This window comes from Chiloscyllium plagiosum, chromosome 36 (genome assembly GCF_004010195.1).
Source record: "Chiloscyllium plagiosum isolate BGI_BamShark_2017 chromosome 36, ASM401019v2, whole genome shotgun sequence".
Taxonomy (NCBI): domain Eukaryota; kingdom Metazoa; phylum Chordata; class Chondrichthyes; order Orectolobiformes; family Hemiscylliidae; genus Chiloscyllium; species Chiloscyllium plagiosum.
Window position 1 is genome coordinate 21,600,274 of NC_057745.1, and position 25,111 is coordinate 21,625,384.

The 25,111-nt window shown below is 40.0% G+C and overlaps 1 protein-coding gene across 5 annotated transcripts in view; it reads left to right on the top strand.

Moving 5' to 3' along the window:
* Window positions 1-10,917: 10,917 nt before the first annotated feature.
* Window positions 10,918-25,111, top strand: part of LOC122541038 (cation channel sperm-associated protein 2-like) — a 30,101-nt gene continuing 15,907 nt past the window's right edge. For 2 of the 5 annotated variants that reach the window (XM_043677520.1, XM_043677519.1), the window contains exons 1-6: window positions 10,918-12,446; window positions 15,779-15,952; window positions 17,779-17,847; window positions 18,676-18,848; window positions 19,727-19,888; window positions 24,502-24,626. In XM_043677520.1, the coding sequence (XP_043533455.1) occupies window positions 12,275-12,446; window positions 15,779-15,952; window positions 17,779-17,847; window positions 18,676-18,848; window positions 19,727-19,888; window positions 24,502-24,626 (875 nt within the window). In that variant the 5' untranslated portion in view covers window positions 10,918-12,274. The remainder of the gene's footprint in view (window positions 12,447-15,778; window positions 15,953-17,778; window positions 17,848-18,675; window positions 18,849-19,726; window positions 19,889-24,501; window positions 24,627-25,111) is intronic. The other 3 variants (XM_043677522.1, XM_043677518.1, XM_043677521.1) reach the window with 3 other exon arrangements.

The following is a 25,111-nucleotide window of genomic DNA, read 5'->3' on the forward strand; positions in this document are numbered from 1 at the left end:
TCCTGGCAAATATAAATTGCCTTAAGTTCAGGTCCTTCAGGGACCTCTGGGAGATTGCTTGTGTCTTCCCCAGTGAACACAGATCTGAAGTACCCATTTAATTCTTCTGCCATTTCTTTGTTCTCCGTAATGTATTCCCCTGTTTCTGTCTTCAAGGGCCCAATTTTAGTCCTAACCATTTTTTTGCCTTGCATATACCTAAAAAAGCTTTTACTATCCTCCTTTATATTATTGGCCAGTTTACCTTCGTACCTCATTTTTCCTCTGCGTATTTCCTTCTTATTAATCCTCTGTTGCTCATTAAAAGCTTCCCAGTCCTCAGTTTTCCCATTTATCTTTGCTATGTTATATTTTTTCTCTTTTAACTTTATATGTTTCTTAACTTCCCTCGTCATATCACTCAATGTTATTTCCTGATCAAGGCTGCTTTAAAATATTTTAAATGCTGCTACACAGATTATGTTTTGCATCTTCTTTCTGCAATCTCTCACTCACAGGGCTAGCAATCGTTCTAACTCTACCACAGCTCAGCAAGGTACATGAACTACTATCTGCATCATGTTCACTTAAGGGCTTGCATGACTTTATCCTCCCAAACTACTAACCATTTATGCCCTCTGTTAGTTCAGCTCAATCGTGGGGACATCTCTGCTGCACATGCATAATCATTAACTGCTCTTGCATCCATTTCTACCATACTCAAACACCCCTTTATTTCACTGGAGGAAAGACTGGCCAAACTATGGACTAATGTTTCAACAGCACCATAATGGACCTATCTGTAATACCTGGACTTCATCCGCTACAACTCTAGGACTGTCTTTGGGAAACCCCTTGTACTGTAATCAGTTGAGTCCCTTGACTCATAGTAACAATACTCTCTGACTGACTGTTTTATCCTCCACTCCACTAAGGACTCTTCCCTTTGACTTCCACACAGTGCCATTTGCTTGAAATACACACACTAAGTGAAAGTCAATGATGACTATTAGATGCTAGACTATTAATCCATAAAATCAGCGAATGTTCTGGGGACTTGGGTTCGAATCATGCCATAGCAGATGGTGAAATTTGAATTCAATAAAAAAAAACTATGATTAAGATAGTTGATGATTGTAAAACCATTGGGGAGGCAATGACTTAATGATATTATCACTGACCCTGTTAATCCAGAGACCCTGGTAATGTTCTGGGGAACTGGGTTCAAATCCATGACAGTTGGTGTAATTTGAATTCAATTAAAAAAAAAATCTGGAACTAAAGATCTAATTATGACCATGAATCCATTGTTGATTGTTGGAAAATCTCATCTGGTTCACTCGTGCCCATTAGGGCAGGTCCGGTTGACTCTGGGCATTTAGGGATGGTAATAAATTATTAAGGAGGAGAAAGTGAGGACTGCAGATGCTGAAGAAGGGCTTATGCCCGAAACGTCGATTCTCCTGTTCCTTGGATGCTGCCTGACCTGCTGCGCTTTTCCAGCAACACATTTTCAGCTCAGTAATAAATTATTACCTTAGCCAGTGATGCCCATACTGAATGAATAAAAAGGAAAAGTTTGCTGAGTACGATACTGTAATGCTGACATTAATGTAGAAAGGCACTATATCATGACAAATTCTCCCCCAGTATGAATGATAGATTGACTGTGCTCCCAATCATTACTAGCTTCATGCCTCTTCCTCTGTGTTGAAAAGCAAGCTAATCAGAATATGAAAGAAATCTAAAAGCCATTAGATGTAAATGGTGATATCAGCACAAAGTCATGCAGATACATGAGATGTGTGGCCATCCAACTCTCTGCTGGTCTCTCTCTTTTAAGACATTCCTTAAAACCTGCCACTGATTACATGCGCCAGTATCCCCTTATGTGGCATGTCATATTTCACTGTGGCAGCATGCTGGAAAACAAGCCCTGCTATCCCTGGACTTGTCACAAAAGTGAAAATTTCACTGCATGTAAAGTACCTAGTTTATCTGTTAGATAAAGCTCGGCGATCAGAAAACATGGACCACAATCATATATTGAACAAGGTCTATTACTTATTGCAAAGATATAGTCCCTGATAAACAAGCACAAACTATCAACATATAACTCTACCAGTTAAAACTCTAACCAGTTGAAAAAAAAGCCTATGTACAATTACAGGCTGACAAAAGAAAAATTGGTCTTGTGGGTGGAGGGAAATAAACCTGGGAATGCAGTCCAATAGCCCCTATCCATATGGTTCTCCAAGATGATCCTTTTGCTTGCCAGGATTTTCTGTTCTTCAATCTGATTTCTCCAGGTTCTTTGTTGGAAGTACAGGCAGTTGAGAAGTTTCTTAGTTATTTATTAACGGCCACAACTTACAGCAACTGGTGAGAGAAAATAACCTGGCTTTTCTCAGGCTTTAGTTATGTTCCAGGAGAGAAAACTGTCCGTAGGCTTCTGTCAGTGTCATTGATACCCACAAGCTATGGGTGGCACGATGGCTCAGTGATTAGCACTGCTGCCTCACAACACAAGTGACTGGGTTCAGTTCTAGTCCGTGTTGAGTTTGCACATACTCCCCGTGTCTGTGAAACCAGGTGCTCCATTTTCCTCCCACAGTCCAAAGATGTGCAGGTTAGGTGAATTGGCCGTGCTAAATTGCCCATGGTGTTCAGAGATGTGTAGGTTAGGTGCATTAGTCAGGGGTAAATATAGGGTAGGGGAATGGGTCTGGGTGGGTTACTCTTCGGAGGGTCGGTGTGGACTTGTTGGGCTGAAAGGCCTGTGATTCTATGATGATCTATTTCGTTACCCAGGAGCCAATTACATAATTGTCAGGATGATTGCCTTTGGCATCCATTACAGTTCACAGCTCCACAAACCAATCAGTAACCTTGTTGCCAGTCGAATCTCATTTTGTACACATTCCCTGGTGCCTGCCCATCTTCAGACAGCATCTCCCACAGTTTGAAGAAAGCAGTACTGTTAACTCAGCTTACAATGAATTTCGGTAACTTCTTTTAAAAAAAAAATTCCTTCTGCAAACCTTGGTTTTAAAATTATTCTTTTCACAATTCAGTCCATAATAAAATAATACAGAAAATTAAAAAGATACCATCTTTGCAGGCATGGTGCCTACTTTTGTTTCATAATGCACCTTTGCAGTACCATGGGATATTTCACCACTTTAAAGGTGTTATATAAATTCAAATTGCTGTTGTTGCTTTATTGGTATTGGACCAATTTCATTGCCACCTTCTTTTACATCCCCTATCCTTATGTTTTACAACAAAAGCTATTATTAAAAATGGGCACTGATTCATTCCTCTCAAGCATGTATTTCTTTACCATCTACCATTGGGAAAAGAAGAGTAGATACATCAGATAAGACATGGCAGACAGACGTCTTCACGCTATTGATACTTACTTAGTCTGTTAAGTACTGTCCAATGCCATAAACCTATATTCAGACCCATTCAAAATCAGTTGCATTGTTAGAAAACATTCCTGAAAAGCGCCAGCAAGGAACTATGCAGTCAAGGCTACAGCAGTGTTGAACTTTATTATAAATATGACAACAGATCTATGCCTAATTTAACCTCAATGTAGAGTTGCATCATGTAGATCATCAAAACATTGATGAATAAATTCAGCGGTCCCAGCAATGTTTATTGGCCAATTGCAGAAAAATCTTTCCATTTTGTACACACAGAAGTTTTCCCCGGACTAGCGGACATAATTTCTCATACATGCACATTCCAGAGTATACCTACTACTTATGCCTCTCCATGAACATGACAGGCAGTCCCTTTCAGAAGTGGGCAGCTGGTTCACAAAGTATCTGTTGTCTGTTATCCCAGTCTGTCCAATGATTTCTTAATTTCTAAACCAGTCAATTGTTGTAGCAGTATTGTTTGAAAATTCACAAAGGCAACAGGTTCAGCTGCAAGGGAAACAGTGTATTCACAGCAGAAGTTATAATGTGGCCCATGCTTCTTTCTGAAACTGACTTTCTGTATCCTCTGATATTGAACGTATGGGACAATGAGTCACCAAGAATATTGCAACATACTTATTCCTTGCATAATGTTTCCCTGCCCACGGGCCTGACCATAATTCAGATTGATGAAAAAAGATGGCAACAAGCCAGGGGATGAAGGCAAGAAAGAAAAATGGTTGCGTAATGCTGAAGAGTAAAAGTGTGGCTCATTGTACAGAGAATAATATACCAAACCATTAATTGCAACAAACACAAAAAATGTTGGAGAAACTCAGCAGATCTGGTAGCATCGATGGAGACTGAAACCAAGTTAGCATTTTGAATCCACTATAACCTGTTTTCACTTTACACATGCTTAAGAGAACAATCACCTGCAAATATGTCCCAAACTCTTGCCACATGAAACAATCCATTGGGTCCACAGTCAAGATTTCTGCATAGTTTGTCTCCAATTGATTTCATGTATCTCCTGTCAAAATAACCATCTTGATATATTAGAGGCTATTATATTATTATACACAGTGGATAGTATAGGTCAGAGACTGTAACCCTAACATATGCTGTCTGTGACTGTGTAGGTTTGATGTAGGTCTATATTCTTGATTACATACTTCTAAATGTTTCCTTTGTAGCTGGAGGATGGTTATGAATGTCCATGCATTCCTATAAATTTAATCTGGCTCAATGTTCATGGCTCAGAAAATGACCCCCTGCATCTGTTGGCCCTGTGGCTTTTGATGTGATGACTGCCTGTTGGACTGAGGTCACACTTTAGCAATATGATTGATTGGGAGGATGTAGCATCATTCTGATGGTTGGCAAAATCAGCTTCAGTTTTTGTTCCTCCACTGCTACAGTGTGGTTACAGATCAGTGTGAGAACACACAGTTGCAAGGAAATCGAATTATTGAATTTCTGTATGTTGATAACCACAAAATAATTTTCAAAGACAGTCAATACAAACTGCTGTATTTTGGAACTCAAGATCTGAAGATTCCTTTTGATGGGACTCATGAAGGTTGCTATACTTACAAAGTCAGCCTTTGGGATTTCTGTAGTAACAGCTCTTGAAATAGGAAGCTCACCACCATGCAGTCTGCACTAATTAAATGTCTTGCAGTACCACACAAAGGCGTCTATTGATGACTCCAAACAATACAACCTGGTTGGCAAACTATCAAATGATTTGATGATTTGCTGAAGCAGAGTTATCAAATGAATTCGTAAGTAGGCCTTATGAATTATTCTGTAAATGAAAAACCTTAAAGTTAATCTTTGCATGTTACATCTCTTGAAAATCTAAATACAATTTCTTCACCTCTGCACTGACATTCTATGCTTCAGAGCTGAAAATGTGTTGCTGGAAAAGCGCAGCAGGTCAGGCAGCATCCAGAGAACAGGAGAATCGACATTTCGGGCATAAGCCCTTCTTCAGGATTCCTGAAGAAGGGCTTATGCCCGAAACGTCGATTCTCCTGTTCCCTGGATGCTGCCTGACCTGCTGCGCTTTTCCAGCAACACATTTTCAGCTCTGATCTCCAGCATCTGCAGACCTCACTTTCTCCTCATTCTATGCTTCAATAAATGCTCCACCATCAATTCACTCCATGTTTGCAGTTAGATACATCTTTATGCACAGTAAGGTGTCTCACTGTATTATTCGTCAATGTTGCAAATCCACTTGTGTAATGGAATAAATGGATAAGGAGAAAAAATGTAAAGGAAAGTGTATTAGCCATTTGGGAAGCCCCATTTTCCACTCCATGTCCATGAGCTCTTTTCTCACTTCTCATAATGAGTCTTAAGATCATAGCCTGAAGAATCACACAGATTCCTCACTCTTCTTTTCCTATGCTGATTCGTGTTATGTGGAACCTTCTCTATACAAAACAATTAAAGAAGGGTTTATGTTGGAAAAGTGGAAAGTTGGTTGTTTCAGTTGGCTAAAGTGTGGCGCACAATAAAGCATACAATACAGATTCAATCCCTGTACTGGCTGTGGTAGTTCACAAAGACCATGCTCCCTCGCCATACTCCTTGTTTATGGAATTCTCTACCCCTTTGAAATACCCTTCAACCCTACATATAACCAAATATCTCTCTCTAATGGTTTCTCAAGAAATGGGTTTGTCAGTTCAGTTGGCACACTAAGAAATTGTATTCCAGGACAATATTTATTCTTCAATCAATTATCAATACTCTCTTGTCCCCCTCCATTGATGTTTGTCAGAGCTTTCAATCTGCAAATAGGTTGCTGTGTTTCCTACATTGCACCATTTGAATACTCATCAGAAGTACTTCTAATAAATCCTGCAACATGACAATAATTATTTAAATAGAGTTCTTGCTTTTTTAATCTACTGGCCTAAAGGACGTGTTTCAATGAGGTCTTATACTCTTAACTATTGTTTTGGAATTTGGAATGCTATTCATGTTTACGTTCCCCTATGATGTCATTTGCATGCTACTGTGACACCAGAAATGTAATCATGATATCATGAATAAAGTGTGACAAATGAAGCACAGTTCACTCAGAATCGCCTCAACTTAACGATGACGAGGTCATGCGCAACGTGGCAAATTAAAGACACCAATTAACATTCTGCTTTTATTTGAGTGAGGATTTTGGTAAGCAGCTACAATGATAAAATGACCTGGTCTCTTCCTGTGGCTCTGATGAATTTAGTGTCAGGAAAAATATACAGTAAATAGATAAGATAAGGCTATAATATTAAAAACCAATAAATAAGCCAAATTCCTCTTACTACATAGTTTGTGTATTACACATACCTTTATTTTCCTCCTGTCAAACTGAAAGTATTATCAGTGGATTTTGTGGTCTGTGATCAAACAAGGCTGCTACCTGTTGACCTTAAAGAAAGTTGCCCACAAAGATCTAGCAATCTCGAGAGGATGGGTTTCTTCCTTCTCAAGCTAAGTGTAAAGCTGGTGCCAAGTTGAGGGGATTTCCAGCCATTTGCAACAGTGCTGTCAACACGAAAGGCAAGCAGCATTTTTACAGAGGGCAAACCTGAGAGTTAGAAGCTCTAAATATTTCTGCTTTTAATTTAACTATTTCAGATAATGTAGCAAACGATTAGGATTGGATTAAGATGTAAGCTAAAATGTCATGAATATTTTTTAAATGTGGGGAATTTGTATACCTTAATGGAGAAATTAGAAACTCTTCAAATATAAGATTAGCCTCTTCAGACCAGTGAGGCAATGCAGTAATCATTTTTAAGAGGTTAACAGCATGGATGTTTCTTGTTAATTCGTACATTCCCCATTGACTGCAGTCTGGGATGCTTCAACACGGTTAGTCTGGAGAAGTGTAAAAGCACTGACAAACGTTTGGATTTCTGCATATGTGTAGGCTCCTGAATTGTCAATTTCAGTTCAGTGGGTCAAAGACAGCAAAAGCTGGCAGTTTTGATGCCAATAGCACTCCAACATCTGGGCCATTGATAATTCACTAGAATAATGTTTCATGAACAGGGATCCTTTCTCATATCCAATCCAAATGGCTGTTATTAATGTGAGCCATGACAATGAATTCTCATACAATATTAGAAAGGAAGGGCTAACACATCAATTTCCTATTCTCTCCTGACCCCTGTTATGCTCTGGGCTTTTATCTGCACTGCCCAAAACATAGTTTTAAAATTCACTACAATGAACATAATATATATTTCTCAATATTCACCAGCAGAAATGGAATGGAGACTGGTTGCCATTGGAATTTGGAATTTTTAATGACAAATGCGAATGCACAAGCATTCCACATTTATTGTGACAAAATTATTCTTGAAGACCCAAAGTTCCTTGAACAGTGTTTGAAGAAAACCAATAGGCTCTGTTGCTATTCTGTGGGTACAATTTAACATCAGCAATATGGCAGAAGCCTTGTATCATCTCAGTTGAGGAAGGCCTGCTGGACATTGGTCATCCCAGTCAGAGGCCAGTAACTCTCCATTGCTCATCAACACCACCAGTAGCTGTGGGAGCAGCTGGTTATGTACCACCAGTGAACAAGGGTTGTCGAGGGGCCTGGCCACAGATGAGTCATGATAGGGCAGCTGTTACAGGGAATGAGGCTCAATGGCTTTCGACTTGGTGGTGGGGGTTGCAGTAACAGGAGAATTGGAAGAAACAGCAAAGGGTGGCTGTCAGTATTCCCCTCCTATTCTTCCTGATGTCTGGTTCCTTGATCAAGCACTGCAGAATTAAGGCCTACCTGCCAAACTACCCACTCACCTCCAATGGCACTGGGGGATGTGATCTTGAATTGCTTATGTAAAGGCCTCAATTAGCATTGGTGTAGAAAATTTGTTCATGAACCTGCTCTGGAAAAAATGCAGAGGCAGAGGTGGAAAATAGCAGGATCCCTACTGTGCTTTCTCCCACCTCGTTAAATGTCTCCCAGCCTTTAAATCCATCACTAATGGGCAGTAAATTCTACCAAATGGACGGAATCCTCCCAGGTCCTGAATGACGTGGGCTATGGCAAGAAATTTGGGAAATTCAGGTGAGATATCTGGTGAGGCCCTTTTCAATATCAAGGCCAAAGGTCACATTGAAATGACTTTCTCACGAGTGAGCAGTGAGAGGCTGTAAACAGGGATCAGTACTCATTATCACATTCATTATTACTTAATCTCCATCTATGACCCACTGGAGAGACAGTGGGAGTTCCCAACATGGAAGTTAGGGAATGTATCTGGCAACTCCAGCTTGCCACTTGTGTCCCTGGACCTTCACCTTGGATATCAGGCATCAACATTCCAGGGCACGCTCCAGGAGCAGCAATGACACATTTCCCATGTTCATAGATGCTGCATTTTGAAGTGCACTGGCTCCTCTCATTGGAATGTGTTTGCATGGACACTGCACTTGTTGAGGCACTGAGCACACAGACTGGACCAGGCTGCATCTCAGGGCTGCTTTTGGAGTGCTCACTCCCTTTGTGCCTACCAGGATGCTCACATCATCCCTGCCTTCCCTTGTCTTCTTGTGCTTTGGCCCCTCAATGAAACCTGAATCCTTCTATCTGGCCTTGCTGTTCAGAGCAGGCACAAAGCCAGGCAATTTGTCATAGTTGTCAGCTGCCATCAGATAAAGAGGTGGGCTGGTGTTGTCCAATGCCATGCTGCATCAGTGTTATATCTGCCCCAGCTGCCAGCTGAGGCCCAGCAAGTAGACAGACATGTCTCAAAATCTAAGGGGAGTAGTTCTCAGTTAAGTCCATGGCAGCCTCTGATATCAGTCTGAGGGCTAGACTTCAGTCAGTCAGCCATTCAGGGTGGTAAAAATCAGAGGGTCTGTACCTCTGCAGTCCGAGGGTAGGACCACAGCTCTGTGGGTCCAATTCAGCCAGTTTGGGGAGTGACAGGAACACAGTCAGGAAGCTGTACAAATATCAGTTAGGGTTTTGGTCTCTCATCGTTTGGGGCTGTCTAGTTATGTGGCTGAAGGGTGTTGGTCACAGTCTATCCATTAAAAGTCAAAGGGGATGGACAGGTTATCAGGTGCCACTGCTGTAGGAAGGAGGCTGGGCAACTTAATTGTGGGGATTGAAGTTAGAATGCTGGGATTCAGAGGGGACTACAATAGTGAAAAGAGGCAACTCAAAGTAGGAGTGGGGGAGAGATGATAGAGCATGGAAGTAAAAGACGTTCTGAAGAACATAGGGTGGGATATTGACAGACCATTTCTTTGGTGGGACAGCACTGTACCAGAAAGATCATAGTTGCCAAAATAGCAATTATCTGCCATTTATCCATTGCCTGTATATGGTGCAAGAGCTGGTCAATTCACACCTTGGACCATCAAACATCGTGCAGAGTGAAGGATAGCAAGGCTATAATAAATCAATGTTTTCTTTGTAATTAGACATTACACACACAGCTGATGATGAAAAGTGAATAGATATATACAAATGTGGGGATCTTCTTCCTTTCCCTCCCACAATGTTTCATTGCAATCCTGGGGTGAATGGAGAGGGCCCAGCTTACAATGGAGTCCATTGGTCTTGGAGGTTTGGCCAAGTGACTTGAGGAGCACATGTATCTATAAAACTCAGACACACTGAGTATGTCCTGCTCAGAGCTAGGTACATTCTCCTCACTCAGAGGCCATAACTGAAGTGTCCTGAGAGACTTATTGGGGGTGGGGGTGAGGTCTGCATGAAGTTATTTTCTTCCCACAGGCACCAGTCCGACTCCTTGTGAGGAATGGCCACCTGGACTGAGGTCCCTCACCCACCACCCTGCTGCCTTGCATTGCTGCTGAGCACTAATGGCTAGAGCCAGAGAATGTAGGTCTCTGAGGCTGCTGGACACCAATCTGCCCATGGAGACAGCCTGACACTCACATACCTGAGGCAGCAGAGTGCCAACCATGTCGCTCCAGTCCTGCCAGCCCATTGTCCCTGACCAACCTGCCTGCCGTTCCCATCTCTGCTTACGTGTGTTGATGAAGTCACAAATTGCTGTTGCCGTGGGGTCCTCCACTGTCTGGAGCAGTGGAAGTGTTTGGTTTCTGGAGGTCCTCTAAGTGCCAGTGGACAGGAACCTTTCTTCGGCTAAGTTCAAAGACATGGCAATGAAGTGCTCACCAGCAAGTGCCCCTGACTGTGACCTAGAGTGCAGGCCCAGCAGGGTTCCAGTATCTGAGCTGATGGAGAGCATAAATAGCAGCCTTGTCTTCTGCGAGATCTGTGCCTCATAGGATGAGGGCGTATCTTGCAGCACCATACCTTGACCGCATGAATCATGGATATGTTCCTCATGCCTACTGAAGGCAAAAGAGAGAAAGCATTCTGACCAAGAAGTTATGTCATGATAATAATACATCCACAGAGAGGATGAACGGTGAGTGGCAGTGCAATCAGCAAATCTTCTTACCTGGTTGCTGGGACTTGTAAGTTTCAGTATCTCCTCATGAGTGGTCCTGGTCCTCACCAGTGAGGGCCAGGATTCTCTCCTCATAACAGCTGAGGAGACCAATATCTATGGGTGTGAGGTCACAGACAGAAGATAGTGGCACTTCCCCTGTTGGAGCTGAGAAGGCCACTGACCTTCTTCCCTCACAGCCGGGCCTTTTGCCAGACCTTGGAAACTACACTGACATGGATTGCATCCTTAGACCAGATTGACAGGGTCTCCTCAACTAGACCTGGGGGAAAAGGACTGCCTGACCCAGTCCACCAGATCCCTGTCCAGAAAGCAGGACACGAATATCACCATGTCTGCCAAATCAGGGGCAAACTTCGCAGGGCAGCTTCAGACGATCAGTGCTTGACCAGGTGTGAAACAATTTACAAACATGAAATTGATGCTCGACATTCTGCGATATCATTGCATTGGTGAGTACTTCTACTTACGGTGAGTAGGAACGTTGGGTTAACATCTAATGAGTAGGCGCTGTAGGGCACATACAGGGTAAAATGCAACAAAAATTACACTCGACAGATATCTGGTAAGATTCAGCTCAATATTTCTTTCTTAAGCGCCGCGCCAAACACAGGTTAACGGCTCATTTATCATCTTTGTATTTGTCGGACTTTTGCATTTACTCATTGCAAGCAGGAGATTGCTGTTAATTGTCTTTATAATTATTTGTATTTATAATTGATGTAGATTTAACAGGATACAGAGTCAGTTTTACCATTAGACTAAAAATGTGTTTTTTTTTTAAGTAGAGGGACAGATTTGATTTGATCATTATAATCATTATTCATCTTCTAACAATTACACCTACATTAATAATATGAAATGATTGTACATTAATAGCACTTCTTCACATTTTAAAGAAAAGCCTGCCTGGGGACAACTATAAGAGTTCTATGTTGTTGACCATACATTTTTGCCATGTTACTAAGGTGAATGAGAAGATTGATTTTCAGGGTTTTTATTTTCTGCGTTGCATGTTTGTATTGGTTCCAGATGTTTATTTGGGAAGGCAATGATTGTCAAGTTCTTACAATAATAACAATGATACTTGCATTTAGATAGCATCTTTAGCAGTGTGAAGTATCGCAGGGACTTCACAGGAACCTTATTAAACTCAAGAACAAGAACAGGCCAAAGAGATAGACTTCAGGGAGTATCTTAAAGGAAGAAAGAGGGGGAGAGATTGGACCTCGGCATCTAAAGGTGCAAAACCAATAGTGGAGCAGTTAAAAGCCAGCATGTCAAAGAGGATATCTCAGAGGGTGATGGGATTCATGTAAGATACTGATTGAAAACTTACAGCATGTAAACATTACACACTGTCTTTCTATTGACTAGCTTCTCACAATGGATACACGGAAACTAATTCCAGAACGAAAAGGAGTTTCCCATATCCATTCAAAGGAGAACCCTCGGGCTGAAATTATCCGAGCAAAACTCATTCAAGATTTTAACCTGTTGGATCATTTACAAGGATTGGTCATCAATAATCCCAAATATAACATGAATGATGTTAAAGGTACTATAGATTGTGTAATAAACAAAGTTGATTTTGCTAGTGAAAATGAAAAATGCATACAAAAGTATGAAGAGTGAATAAAACTCTCATTAAATGAGGATTTGAATTTAAGAGGGTGCTGTCTATTTAACTAGTCCAGAGTCTATGTGTACAAAGTGCAAGATATACATGTTTATCTATGCATTACAAACATGTTATTACAAAACATGGGTAAAGTCTAAAAACAACATCATCTTTCAATGCTGTTATCTTCTTGGTTTTATCATTTTAATATTGCATCTTAATGTATGCTATTTTAAAGTGTATATATTTGTTTGAATGTATATTTATGGGGAGATAACACTTAAAATCTGGTTAGTCAATCTTTCCTCCATTATGTCTCTGGTGCAGTTGAAATCATAGACACAGTAATAGCAATGTTATTATTTGTATCCAATATGTTTATTCATTCAGTATTACAACATTCTGACTTGGCAATGAGGGTCAGTTTTGCTGGTTTGTGCAGGTAAATTGTACATTAAGATTAAATAGTGGACCTAAGTGGGATTCTAAGCAATCTTCAAAAATAATTAATGGAAGGAATGCATAAGAGCTATACAAAATACTTATAAAGTAATAATGTGTGGGCAAAAAGATTTAATAATTTGTAATTATTATCTGAGCCTCAAAATAAAATAACAGTCTAAAACTTAATGTTTTATTATATGCTGGTTGTTTTCAAAAGAAACTTATCCTACTATTAGTTTCCAAAGAGCCTGAGCAGTCTCAGGCCTAGTCATTGCTCACTCCAGCCTTAGTTCAGCTGCAGTTAGAGTTCTACCAAACGCTGTGTCATTTCGCAGTCTTCTTCCTGTTCAATGAATAAATGAACTGAGGGAGGATGCAGATCTGGAGAAGATGAGACTGGTGTAATTGCATATACTTTGTGTTAATTGACTAATGGGATCTTACCATACAACAGGACCATGAAGATATGTTTATATCAACATAAAGGGAATGCTGTTGGTTGCGATGTGTTAATGACAAGACACATGGAACTGGAAGATTTCTACCAATCAGCATGATAGAAAATATGTTCTTTTAGGACAGCTTTCCTACTATATTTAAATTTCTAAAAGCAGCCAGAGGAAACTCACCTCAAAATATTTACTAACATGGAAACTGTAGAGTTGGTAGAAGAGTTTATTTTGTTTTTAGCTTATTTTCAAATCACAGTCAAGTAGCATAAGTCAGTGATGGCAGTTAGTACTGTGATACAGAATAAAAACACAGATGAGTGGTAATCCTATCAGATTTTTGTTTGTGAGGTAACTCCAGTAAAACAAAAAGTAATGTACTGTTCTCTAACCTGTGCCTCATAATTCTGAATGATTTTGTTATTAAAAGTAAGGCTTAAAATAAACATTTTTGCAAAATATGAGAGTGGATCAAAATCCCATCTCTATTCTGCTCTTGCTGGACTATTGGATCTTGATTCTGCTGATTAGAGTGTTGTTCTGTAGTTAGTGTAATGCAAGACCTGAAAATGACAAAGGCCAGTGAGCAGATAAGTGCTTAATGCAATTTTTTGATATTTTTCTATTCATTATTTTGTTAAAAGCATTAACCTCTGCAAAGTAAATTTTCTATGAAAGTTGACTGAACAGAAGTAACCAAGTCAATGCTTGTTGGGAATAATATCAAGCAGGTTGACTATTTAACATGAGAACGCTTATTGACCTTGGAGTAAGTTATTTTAAAGGCGAAGTCTTCCAGGATAAAGTTATGTTTTAATCTTTTTTTCCCACCAAGTTTCTTACCAGACACCAGCCAGTACGGCTTTGATATCAGACACTGCTACACCACCATACCGTAAATTGATTCACCTGCTGACTCTTCTATTTACTCGCATTTGTTACTATTATTAACACAGACAAAAGTTAAAAAAAATTAAGGCTGCGTATTAGAACAGCATTATGTTCAAAACAGATGTTATTTCATTATTTGTCTGGCGGCTTAGTTTGTGAATACTTGCTTGTGGATAAGACTTGTTCTGTTTTTCCAATTACTGGCCACTTGAGGATTGCTTCCAGTCTGACCTCTGTTTTCAACAGGTTACTCTCCTAAGGCCTTGGATGGGAAGGTTAGCTGTTTTATAAAGACCTGAAAGGGTTAATACTGAAGGGTGACATAAACACCAACCTACTCTGCTGATGTAATATCGGCTTGTGTGTAGAGCAACTTAGAATCTCAAAAGAATGAGATCTAATATCCAGTCATCTTCAAAGCTGCTGGAACAATAATTTTGCTTCAGGAGTATGGTGGTGGCAGCACAGACAGTATAGAGAGCTGGAATTCCCATGACATTCCTCCACCTCCGCTCACCAATGTCTGCTTCGCCTACCCCTCCCCAGGAAACCTAATCTTCTTTCTCTACCCACACTTATCTCCGCTCAGAATCATGGGATTGCTTGAAGTCTGAGAAATTCTCACCAGTTCCAATGGATTAGCTAGTAGATGTTTGGGGCAGGACATGCATCCAAGTAAAAATCTCACCTTGAGCCAGTTAATATGCCCCAGAGCACTGAAATGTGGCAGAGTATCCAACAGCAACGCTGCTGCATTTCTCACCAACCTTTTAGCTGACCGGGCAGGAAATGACACTACCTGTGATCTAGTATACTGTCAGTATTGACATGTTACATAAATTAAGAGAAAGTGAGGACTGCAGATGCTGGAGATCAGACTCGAGAATGTGGCACTGGAAAAGCACAGCAGGTCAGGTAGCACCTGAGGAGCAGGAGAATCAATGTTTCAGGCATAAGTGTTTCATCAGGAATGAGGCTTGTGGGTCGGGAATGAGAGATAGATGGGAGGGTGGTGACATGGGGGGGGTGGCTGTAGCTGGGAAAGCGATAGGTGGATGAAGGTGAGGGAGAAGGTGATAGGTCAGAGGGGGCAGTGTTGGACAGGTTCAGAGGGCATTGCGAGTTGGAGGCTTGGGACTGGGATAATGTGAGGGATAATGGCCCCCTCCCCTCACCCCCACCCCACTCCCATTTATCTCTCAGCGCTGACCCACAAGCTTCATTCCTGATGAGGGGCTTATGCCTGAAATGTCGATTCTCATGCTCCTCGGATGTTGTCTGACCTTCTGTGCTTTTCTAGCACCACATTCTCGACATGTTACATAAATGTCTTGCAGAGTAAATTTACATTTTTAAATATGACTTTATAATTAGAAAAGTGAAGATTAAAATAATGGAAAAATATTTGTAGAAAATATATGTAAAAATGCCTAAAAAAGTCAATGCACAAAAAACATATATTGATCCTCTTTCATTGAACCTTAGATCCAAAGGTGCTGAGCAAGTTGATGATCGAAGATCCTCTGCAATTGGTGCGCTTTGATTTTAATCCAATTCGGAACACAAATGTCTCCTCAAACTACAGACAGAGAAACTGTCTTCAGAATCGTTATGTCAAGTATCCACCTCTCAACATGTGGGCACAATGGATTCTGGAGAGTATCCTTATGTTTTATGATATTCTTCAGGTTAAACTTAATTGACGTTGGTTTCTGTTTTACAAGAGACAAGTTAATATTACCTCACATGATCTGGGCCATGTTGTCCAGGAGGTTGAGTAGCTGCATGAAATCTCAAGTTTTTTTAAACTCTCATATTGTTATCTCACCAAGTAATTAAAAGTCCAACTGAGAGTGACTCAAGGCACTGTATTAAAGTTTCATCCACTTTCACTGTCCGATAGGAGAGATTGGTTTGACAGGTTCTGCATTCACTAGAGTTTAGAAAGATGAGAGGGGATATGATTGTATCACCTAAGGTTTTAAGAGGGCTTGACAGTCTAGACACAGGAAGGATGTTTTCCCAAAATGACATGTCCAGGCCCAGGAGTCGTATTCTCAGGATATGGAGTAGGCCACTGAATGTGAATCAAAATGAAATTGAGGAAAGCTCTCTCCACTCCACAGGTAGTGAACCTGTGAGTTGTCTACCACAGATGGCAGTGGAGGCCAAGTCATTGAATACATTCAATAAAGCAATTGATAAATTTCCAGATATTAAAGGGGTATGAGAAAAAAATAGGAATATAGTATTTAAATAAAGTATCAGCCCATGATCAGATTTAATCATGGTGGGGCAGGTTTCAAAGGCTAAATGGCCTTCTCCTGCTCCTAGATTCTATGTTTCTATATTCATATCACTGTCAATACTGTCCTGAAATGCTAACCTAGAAGTGGTTGTTTCCCTGGGGTAGGTTTTGACCCTACAAATTTCTGACTAAAAACTGTGCCTTGCTAGATGCGAAGTGATACTGGATATGTCACGTCAGTAGACCCCTGGAGCATACCTGGGGTACACCTAGACTTGAAGAAGGGGGAAAATAGATTAAATGTTATGTTCTTAACAAACATTGAAATCTGAGATGCAACATTTTGATTCACATTGCAAGGTGTTTCAGCATGTGTTTTAATTCTGGAGAGTGAACAGTTGCTATGTCTGGTTGAATATGTTTCCTCTGTGATACTTATATTCAATGTGCTATGGGCATACACCGCAAAGTGGAGATAAGGATGAATGTTCTTTCAGAAAACAGTAAATCGCTTTCTCTTTCAGTTCTGTGTATTTCTCATTCTGCAACTTTCGTCAAAGTTGTTATTGGGAACATTTTCTCGCTCTCCAACTCCCCATTGTTTGGTGAAGGATATTCCACAGTAGGAAATTTAAAGTTGCACCTTCAAAGCTGCAGATCACCTTCTTTGAGTTGTTGAATCCATTTCTGCTTCCCAATAGTTAGGTGGCTTTAAGAAGCACTTTATGAACTATTAACATTAGATAGCCTATCATTAATCCTGACACATCATTCAGAGTATCCTAGGACCACTGTATTTTTTTCTAATTAGCTATTACAATCCAGTCAATACATGAAGAGAAATAATGCTGCCAACACTGCAACATAATTGGAAAGTCACACCCATACTGGGAACATATTCAACATGTTTGGTGTAAGACATGTTTGTTTCACTTTCCAGTGTAGTAGCGATTTCAACAAGAAAGTAACAGAACTTTTGAACATGTCACTTGAATAAGGTTTGAAAAAATGATAAATCAGAAAAATGTAACTCCAAGAGAAGCCAGTGGTGAAACGCAAGGGTGATATTTATTGTCCAGTGAAGAATAAGATGACAGTGTATTTGTGTTTTTACTCCTTCATCTTGATTTTATGATTTTATGATCTTAAATATGATTTTGATATTTTGAACAGTATTCAATTGATTAATTAGCTTGGGAAAAATATGCTGCAATTTTTCCTGATCAGAGTCAACCAGGTTCATTTTTCAGAAATCTTATTCTGTATCTCATAATCCTCAACATTATTGTATTTGGTGTTTTAGTAGGTAAGAGAAAGCAAATTTCTGCTCTTTTATTGTAGATTAGATACTGGCAATCTAGACAAATACAAAAGTAATAAAATTGAAAAGCAACTAATTAGGTTACAATTGGAGTTATGTCTTTTTCCAAATAGGGTGATGTGCAGAATTCTAATTATAATCTCTTTGTAACTATACACATATCTCCTCATTATTCCACAGAAACATTCTGTGGGTTACAAATTAAAAAAAACTATTTCAAATTCAGAGAAACAAGTGCTATAGACCAGAACTTTGGACCATAATTCAAAAATGAAAGAAATTTATTACTTTTAGCACTGGAACAATTGGGGTAATTTGGTTAGATCAATTTTCTACTCATTTATAGAAACTGAAATTAGTACATATCTCATGAGCATATTTCCCCTCTCCCTCATAAATAGCATGGTAGGAATCAGATATTTATGATATGCAGTCTCCCACAAAGCTACCAGGACAAATCCTCTTGATGTTCTTGCTGCCAGGAGAAAGATTCTTTGGTCACTTTTCATTGTGTTTCAATGTTGTATTTTATCAGCACACCACATCTTTCCAATGGTATTTATAGTTTAGAAAGATTTGAAAATACCAGCTTATGTTCAGTTACATTTTACGGTAAGTTGTGATGGTAGAAATTAATGGAACATTTCAAAATGTATTCAAAAATCTGGCTTGCTATATGTACAATGAAATAAACAGCAAGTTATAGACTTGTAGCATTTGAGGAGGAGTGTAGAATTGCAGGTAGATGTTTTGGTCACTTGATAAATTTTGTGCAAGTTTTTTATAATGCTATGTTGTCTGACTCTTTCTCAGATGTTGCTGACAAACCAGGACCAAAGTTCCATGCCATAAAAATTATGTTAGTGATCATTGACTGGTGCATTCTTTCAGTTTTGACATGTGAAATCATTCTCAGGTGGCTTTATGATTTTGTAAATTTTTGGAAAAGTGGCTGGAACGTGTTTGATCTGACTGTCCTAATTATGGTAAGAATCAGAGTCCGTATCATTTACAAAACTCCATTAGACTGCTTTACATTTCCTTCCTTTTTTTTTAGAAGCTTAACTTATACAGCATTTCATTATTGTTTCTCTCTAGTAGTAAATATCATGTAACAGATTAAAAGCTTGTTACTGGAAAAGAGTATCAGGATCTCCTGTAATATGGTTGAGAGTGAAACTAGGGCTGGAAAGAAGTGAGGGTTTAGGATGAGAGAAATTGAGCCAAAAGGATGGGTCCTTGATTTCATGTCGTGAAAAGAGCAGCCAGAGAAGTGATGGGAACTGTTCTTTGGAAACAGAACCTTTTGATCTGCACAAAATTGTACAGATCTCAGTGAATAAACACCAATTATGTTCAAGGTAATAACAATGACTGCAGATGCTGGAAACCAGATTCTGGATTAGTGGTGCTGGAAGAGCACAGCAGTTCAGGCAGCATCTGAGGAGCAGCAAAATCGACGTTTCGGACAAAAATCCTTCATCAGGAATAAAGGCAGAGAGCCTGAAGCGTGGAAAGATAAGCTAGAGGAGGGTGGGAGTGGGGAGAAAGTAGCATGGAGTAGTTGCAGTGGGAGAGGGAATCCAAAATCTGGTTTCCAGCATCTGCAGTCATTGTTTTTACCTAGTTGATTTTAACCCTACTGTGAATCCTCTTGCATGGATGACTGCCTTGAAGAGGTTTTCCTCCTCTCTCTACAAGAATCTCAGGGAGTCCCTCTCCCACTGCAACTACTCCAGCACCACTAATCCAAAAACCAATTATGTTCACATGAACCTGCTTTATCAAAACTTAAACTGTGTGCTGAAAACAATCATCATGTTTATTGAACACATAAATTGGTCTGATTCTTTTTTATAACCAGTCTCTAGTTCCAGAGGTTGTTAAAGGAACTCAGCTCAAAACCAGCATCAAACTACACTTCTTGAAAGTTATTCGAATCTTCAGAGCTTTACGTTCTTTGAAAATGATGAGAAGATTTCATCAAGTGCGGTTGATTTTATTGGCTATAACAAAAGCATTTAAGGTAAAGGTTTATTCACTGGCAACACTAATTGATGAAATGAACTTATGTACACAGCAAAAGTATCTTGCGTTTATAAAATATCTTGCATTTATATTAAATACATATCATTTCTTGAAAGTTTCAATGACAGCATTTGATGGAATATTGAAATCTTACTTAACTTTGAGTGGTAAACTTATGACTTTTTGCTGTCTTCTCAACATTATGCTTCTACTGGTAAATTAATCCTTATATTAATAAAGTGCATAGTAATGCCTTAATAGCTGCAGACTTAAATACAGTAATCGTCTCACTGTTAGTCTCCTATCTCCAGCCTCTTGAAACATTGTTGCACACATTCTGTCTTGCTTTATGATTTGGAGATGCCGGTGTTGGACTGAGATGTACAAAGTTAAAAATTGCACAACACCAGGTGATAGTCCAACAGGTTTATTTGGACCATTTGCACCATTACCATGATGCATTAAATTCGATATCATTGGGCTAAAAGTTTGGTTATCTTAGAACACAAGCACACTCTGCATATTTTCAAACTTAAGCATGAAGAATCCAAACTTTAAGCCATGTATTAATCTAAATGACACCACATAAACATGCCGCACGGCTCAATAAGGCTCCATGTTTGTTTGAAAAAGTTAACCTCATAGAGTCATAGAGATGTACAACATTGAAACAGACTCTCCGGTCCAAGCCAACCATGCTGACCAGATATCCCAACCCAATTTAGTCCCACCTACCAGCACCCGGCCTATATCCCTCCTCCAAACCCTTCCTATTCATAAACCCATCCAAATGTTGCAACATTTTAAATGTTGCAATTGTACCAGCCTCCACCACTTCCTCTGGCAGCTCATTCCATACACGTACCACTCTCTGTGTGAAAAAATTGCCCCGTCGGTTTCTTTTATATCTTTCCCCTCTCACCCTAAACCTATGCCCTCTTGTTCTGGACTCCCCAACCTCAGGGAAAAGACTTTACCTATTTATCCTATCCGTGCCCCTCATGATTTTGTAAACCTCAACTCCTGTACTCAATACTCTGACCAATAAAGGAAAGCATACCAAACGCCTTCTTCACTATCCTATCTATCTGTGACTCCACTTTCAAGAAGCTATGAACCTGCACTCAAGCTCTCTTTGTTCAGTAACACTCCCTAGGACCTTACCATTAAGTGCATATGTCCTGCTAAGATTTGCTTTCCCAAAATGCAGCACCTCGCATTTATCTGAATTAAACTCCACCTGTCATTTCTCAGCCCTTTGGCCCATCTGGTCAAGATCCTGTTGTAATCTGAGGTAACCTTCTTCACTGTCCACTATACCTCCAATTTTGGTGTTATGTGTAAACTTACTAACTGTGTACCTCTTATGCTCGCATCCAAACCATTCATGTAAATGACAAAAAGTAGAGGGCCCAGTACTGATCCTTGTGGCATTCCACTGGTCACAGGCCTCAAGTCTGAGAAACAACCCTCCACCACCACCCTCTGTCTTCTGTGAGATCTAACCTTGCTAATCAGTCTCCCAAGGGGAACCTTGTCAAATGCCTTACTGAAGTCCATATAGATCACATCTCCTGCTCTGCCCTCAATAATCCTCTTTGTTACTTCTTCAAAAAACTCAGTCAAGTTTGTGAGACATGATTTCCCATGCTCAAAGCCATGTTGACTATCCTGAATCAGTCCTTGCCTTTCCAAATACATGTACATCCTGTCCCTCAGGATTCCCTCCAACAACTTGCCCAGCACCAATGTCAGGCTCACTGGTCTATAGTTCCCTGGCTTGTCCTTACCACCCTTCTTAAACAGTGGCACCACGTTAGCCAACCTCCAGTCACCTGTGACTATTGATGATACAAATATCTCAATAAGAGGCCCAACAATCACTTCTCTAGCTTCCCACAGAGTTCCTTTGGTACACCAGATCAGGTCCTGGGATTTATCCACTTGTATGCATTTCAAGACATCCAGCACTTCCTCCTGTGTAGTCAGGACATTTTGCAAGATGTCACCATCTGTTTCCCTACAGTCTATATCTTCCATATCCTTTTCCACAATACAACCTAAAGCTCAAACTGCACCACTTAAAGGCTTAATCAAACAATGACTGGAAGCAGGCTGTAGAAGAGCATTTGACGTACAGGAAGAGTAAAGATGGCACACAACGGCAGAAATCAGGCAACCCCATCCACATTTTCACACATTGCAGATGGAGCTAACATGCATCTGTATTTTCACCATCATTTTTCACTGTACTCCAACCTTATGCTTGTAACTTTCTCCTCTCAGATACTTAAGAACTGTCATTTTGTCAGGCAGTAGTGCTGATGCCCAAAGATCAAGAGGGCCGGGGCACTATCCTTCAATATCACCATCATTAAATCTCAGATTTGTAGCCATCACTCATCCACTGCTGCTGTGCACATGTTGACACAGAAGTGGGATCTGCAACTGGTAAGTCACTGGGCATGAGTGGCCTGGAGCCAGAGCAAGGCAAAACCATGGAATAGTAACAGTTCCTCAGAGGGTGAATTCACACCTCAGTGCTATATTTCACATAGCCCGATGATGAGAGATGGAACTAGAGTCAATCTTCAAGTGCTTTTGTAAGCATTCACAGAGTGACAGCTTATATGTATAACTCTTACACACCAATTACTTTCAGTCTTTAGCCAACAAGTGAATCCTCAGTTAATTCCCACGACCTAACAATAATTAAATGCAATTATTAAGTTATTGAGTTTTGTGCAGGTAATTCGAAAGGGGCTTTGATGGAGCAGCCCAAAATCGCTGTCTCGTAAATGCACTGCAGTGACTCCAGCAACTGCTTGAAATTTGAAATCTAGAGATCAAACTTCAGCTAATGGTGATTCTTGCAGCAAATGTCTGTCTAAGACACGTGCTGCATCCATAACTTCCCACATACTACCGGATGGATATTGTATTTGGTCAAGCTGCGCTCCCATACTTTAACTTTGACAAAATATTTCTGAAAGTAGAATCACTTACCAGTTAATCACCTGTCATCTTATTTGCCTGTGACAGCGTAAGAAACAAATACCAGATGGTGGAAAAGGTGCAAAAAGAAAGAAGCACATTCTCCCTTTCACCAATTTTCATCTCTCACCAAACAACTTATTACTGCTCATATGTTATATATTCAGACTATGACTCTTTGGGACACCTATGGTTTCATTGCACATGAATTACAAAACGTTGGTTTGCAGGTGCAGCAGATAGTTAAGAAGGCAAATGGAATACTGACCTTCATTGCGAGAGGGATTGAACTTAAAAACAGGGAGATTATGCTGAGCTCTGTAGGGTACTTGTGAGGCCACACCTTGAGTACTGTATACAGATTTAAAAATCACACAACACCAGGTTATAGTCCAACAGGTTTAATTGGAAGCACACTAGCTTTCGGAGCGCAGCTCCTTCACCTGATGAAGGAGCAGCACTCTGAAAGCTAGTGCTTCCAATTAAACCTGTTGGACTATAACCTGGTTTTGTGTGATTTTTAACTTTGTACATTCCAGTCCAACACTGGCATCTCCAAAACGTTGACAGATTTGGTCTCCTCACTTGAGAGAATGTCCTGCCACTAGAGGGGGTGCGAAGGAGGTTCAGTAGTTTGATTCTGGAGTTGAGAACATTGGCTTATGAGGAGAGATTGAGTAGACTGGGACTATACTCATTGGAATTTAGAAGAATGGGGGGAATCTTATGGAAACACATAAGGAAAGGAGTAGATAAGATAGAAGCAAGGAGGTTGTTTCCACTGTCGGGTGAAACTAGAACGAGGGGCATAGCCTCCAAATAAGAGGGATCAAATATTGGACTGAATTGAGGAGGAACGTCTTCACCCAAAGAGTTGTGAACCTGTGGAATTCCCTGTATAGAGAAGCAGTTGAGGCTAGTTTGTTAAATGTGTTTAAGGCAAGGATAGATTTTTGAACAGTAAAGGAATTAAGGGTCATGGAGAGTCAGCAGATGAATGGAGCTGAGTCCATGAAAAGATCAGCCATGATCTCATTGAATGGTGAAGCAGGCTTGATGGACCAGATGGCCAGCAGAAGACATGTTGGCCATCATCTGCTCCTATTTCTTCTGTTCTTATGACCCTGTCCTCAAAGCTTGGTGGGTTTTGTTTGCATCCTTTCTGTGTTGGCTTTCACACTTAGAGTTTTTCCAGAGATGGGATCAGCGGGATTTCTCACTACAAAGGCATTCCACCTGCCTTGCCCCTTCCAAACTCATGGACATTCTGCGGGGCATATGGAAGTCCCATGCTCTCGAGACTTTCTCGAGATTTTTCTATTGAGCTATTTCGGATGGAGATTCAGCATTTGTGGCTGCTGCCAGACTTTCCAGTCCCTTCACCATATTCTTAATTACCTTACTATGGATATACGTGCTAAGACTTAAACAAATTCTAGATTTCCAATTATTCCAAAAAGTAGTGATTTTAACACACTTTGAATGTATGAAAGTTTTCCATTTACTCACTGAGTACTTCCATTAGTTTTCATAATTAACATAAAACTAAGGGCAGAGATTGTGTTTTACCTATGTATGTATGTGACAAATTGATGATGAATTTTGTATCTATTCTAGACAATAACATTCATCCTGCTGTTGGTGTTGATATTTGCTCACATGTTTGCAGTGGTTGGAGTGTCACTTTTTCGTAGTTACACTGAATCTGACAAACCAGGACTGTATTACCATGCATCTTTTAGGTAAGTACATTTTAAAAACTCTTTTAAAATGACATGACTTTTATAAGATATAACTCTTTCCATATTTGACTCATTTCAATAAGGCAAGTTTCAGGAAGAACCCAGTTAAATGCAATGGTCTATTCAAGGATGTTCACAAATATGAGGATTTCTCTCTTTTTTTCAATATTCCAAGTAAAGGTAGAATTGACTGCCCTTACTGCTAAATCATGTGAACTATAACAAAACCAAGTCTTGACTGTTCATACTCCAGGTTAGGTCTACCACCAACAATCTGCAGTGATAGCCCTCTGCACTGTTCACATTATGTCTTAATGGCAAGCACAGGAGATTTCTGCAAATTGTATTGCATGACATTTCATATGCCAGCTGCACTTTGTAACCCTCATTAGGGAAACTGCTAATTCAAAGGTTCCTTTCAGCAGCTTTGTGTGCTTTGTGTTTATGTCTAATATAGTTAAGAACACTCAGTTTTATCAATGTTA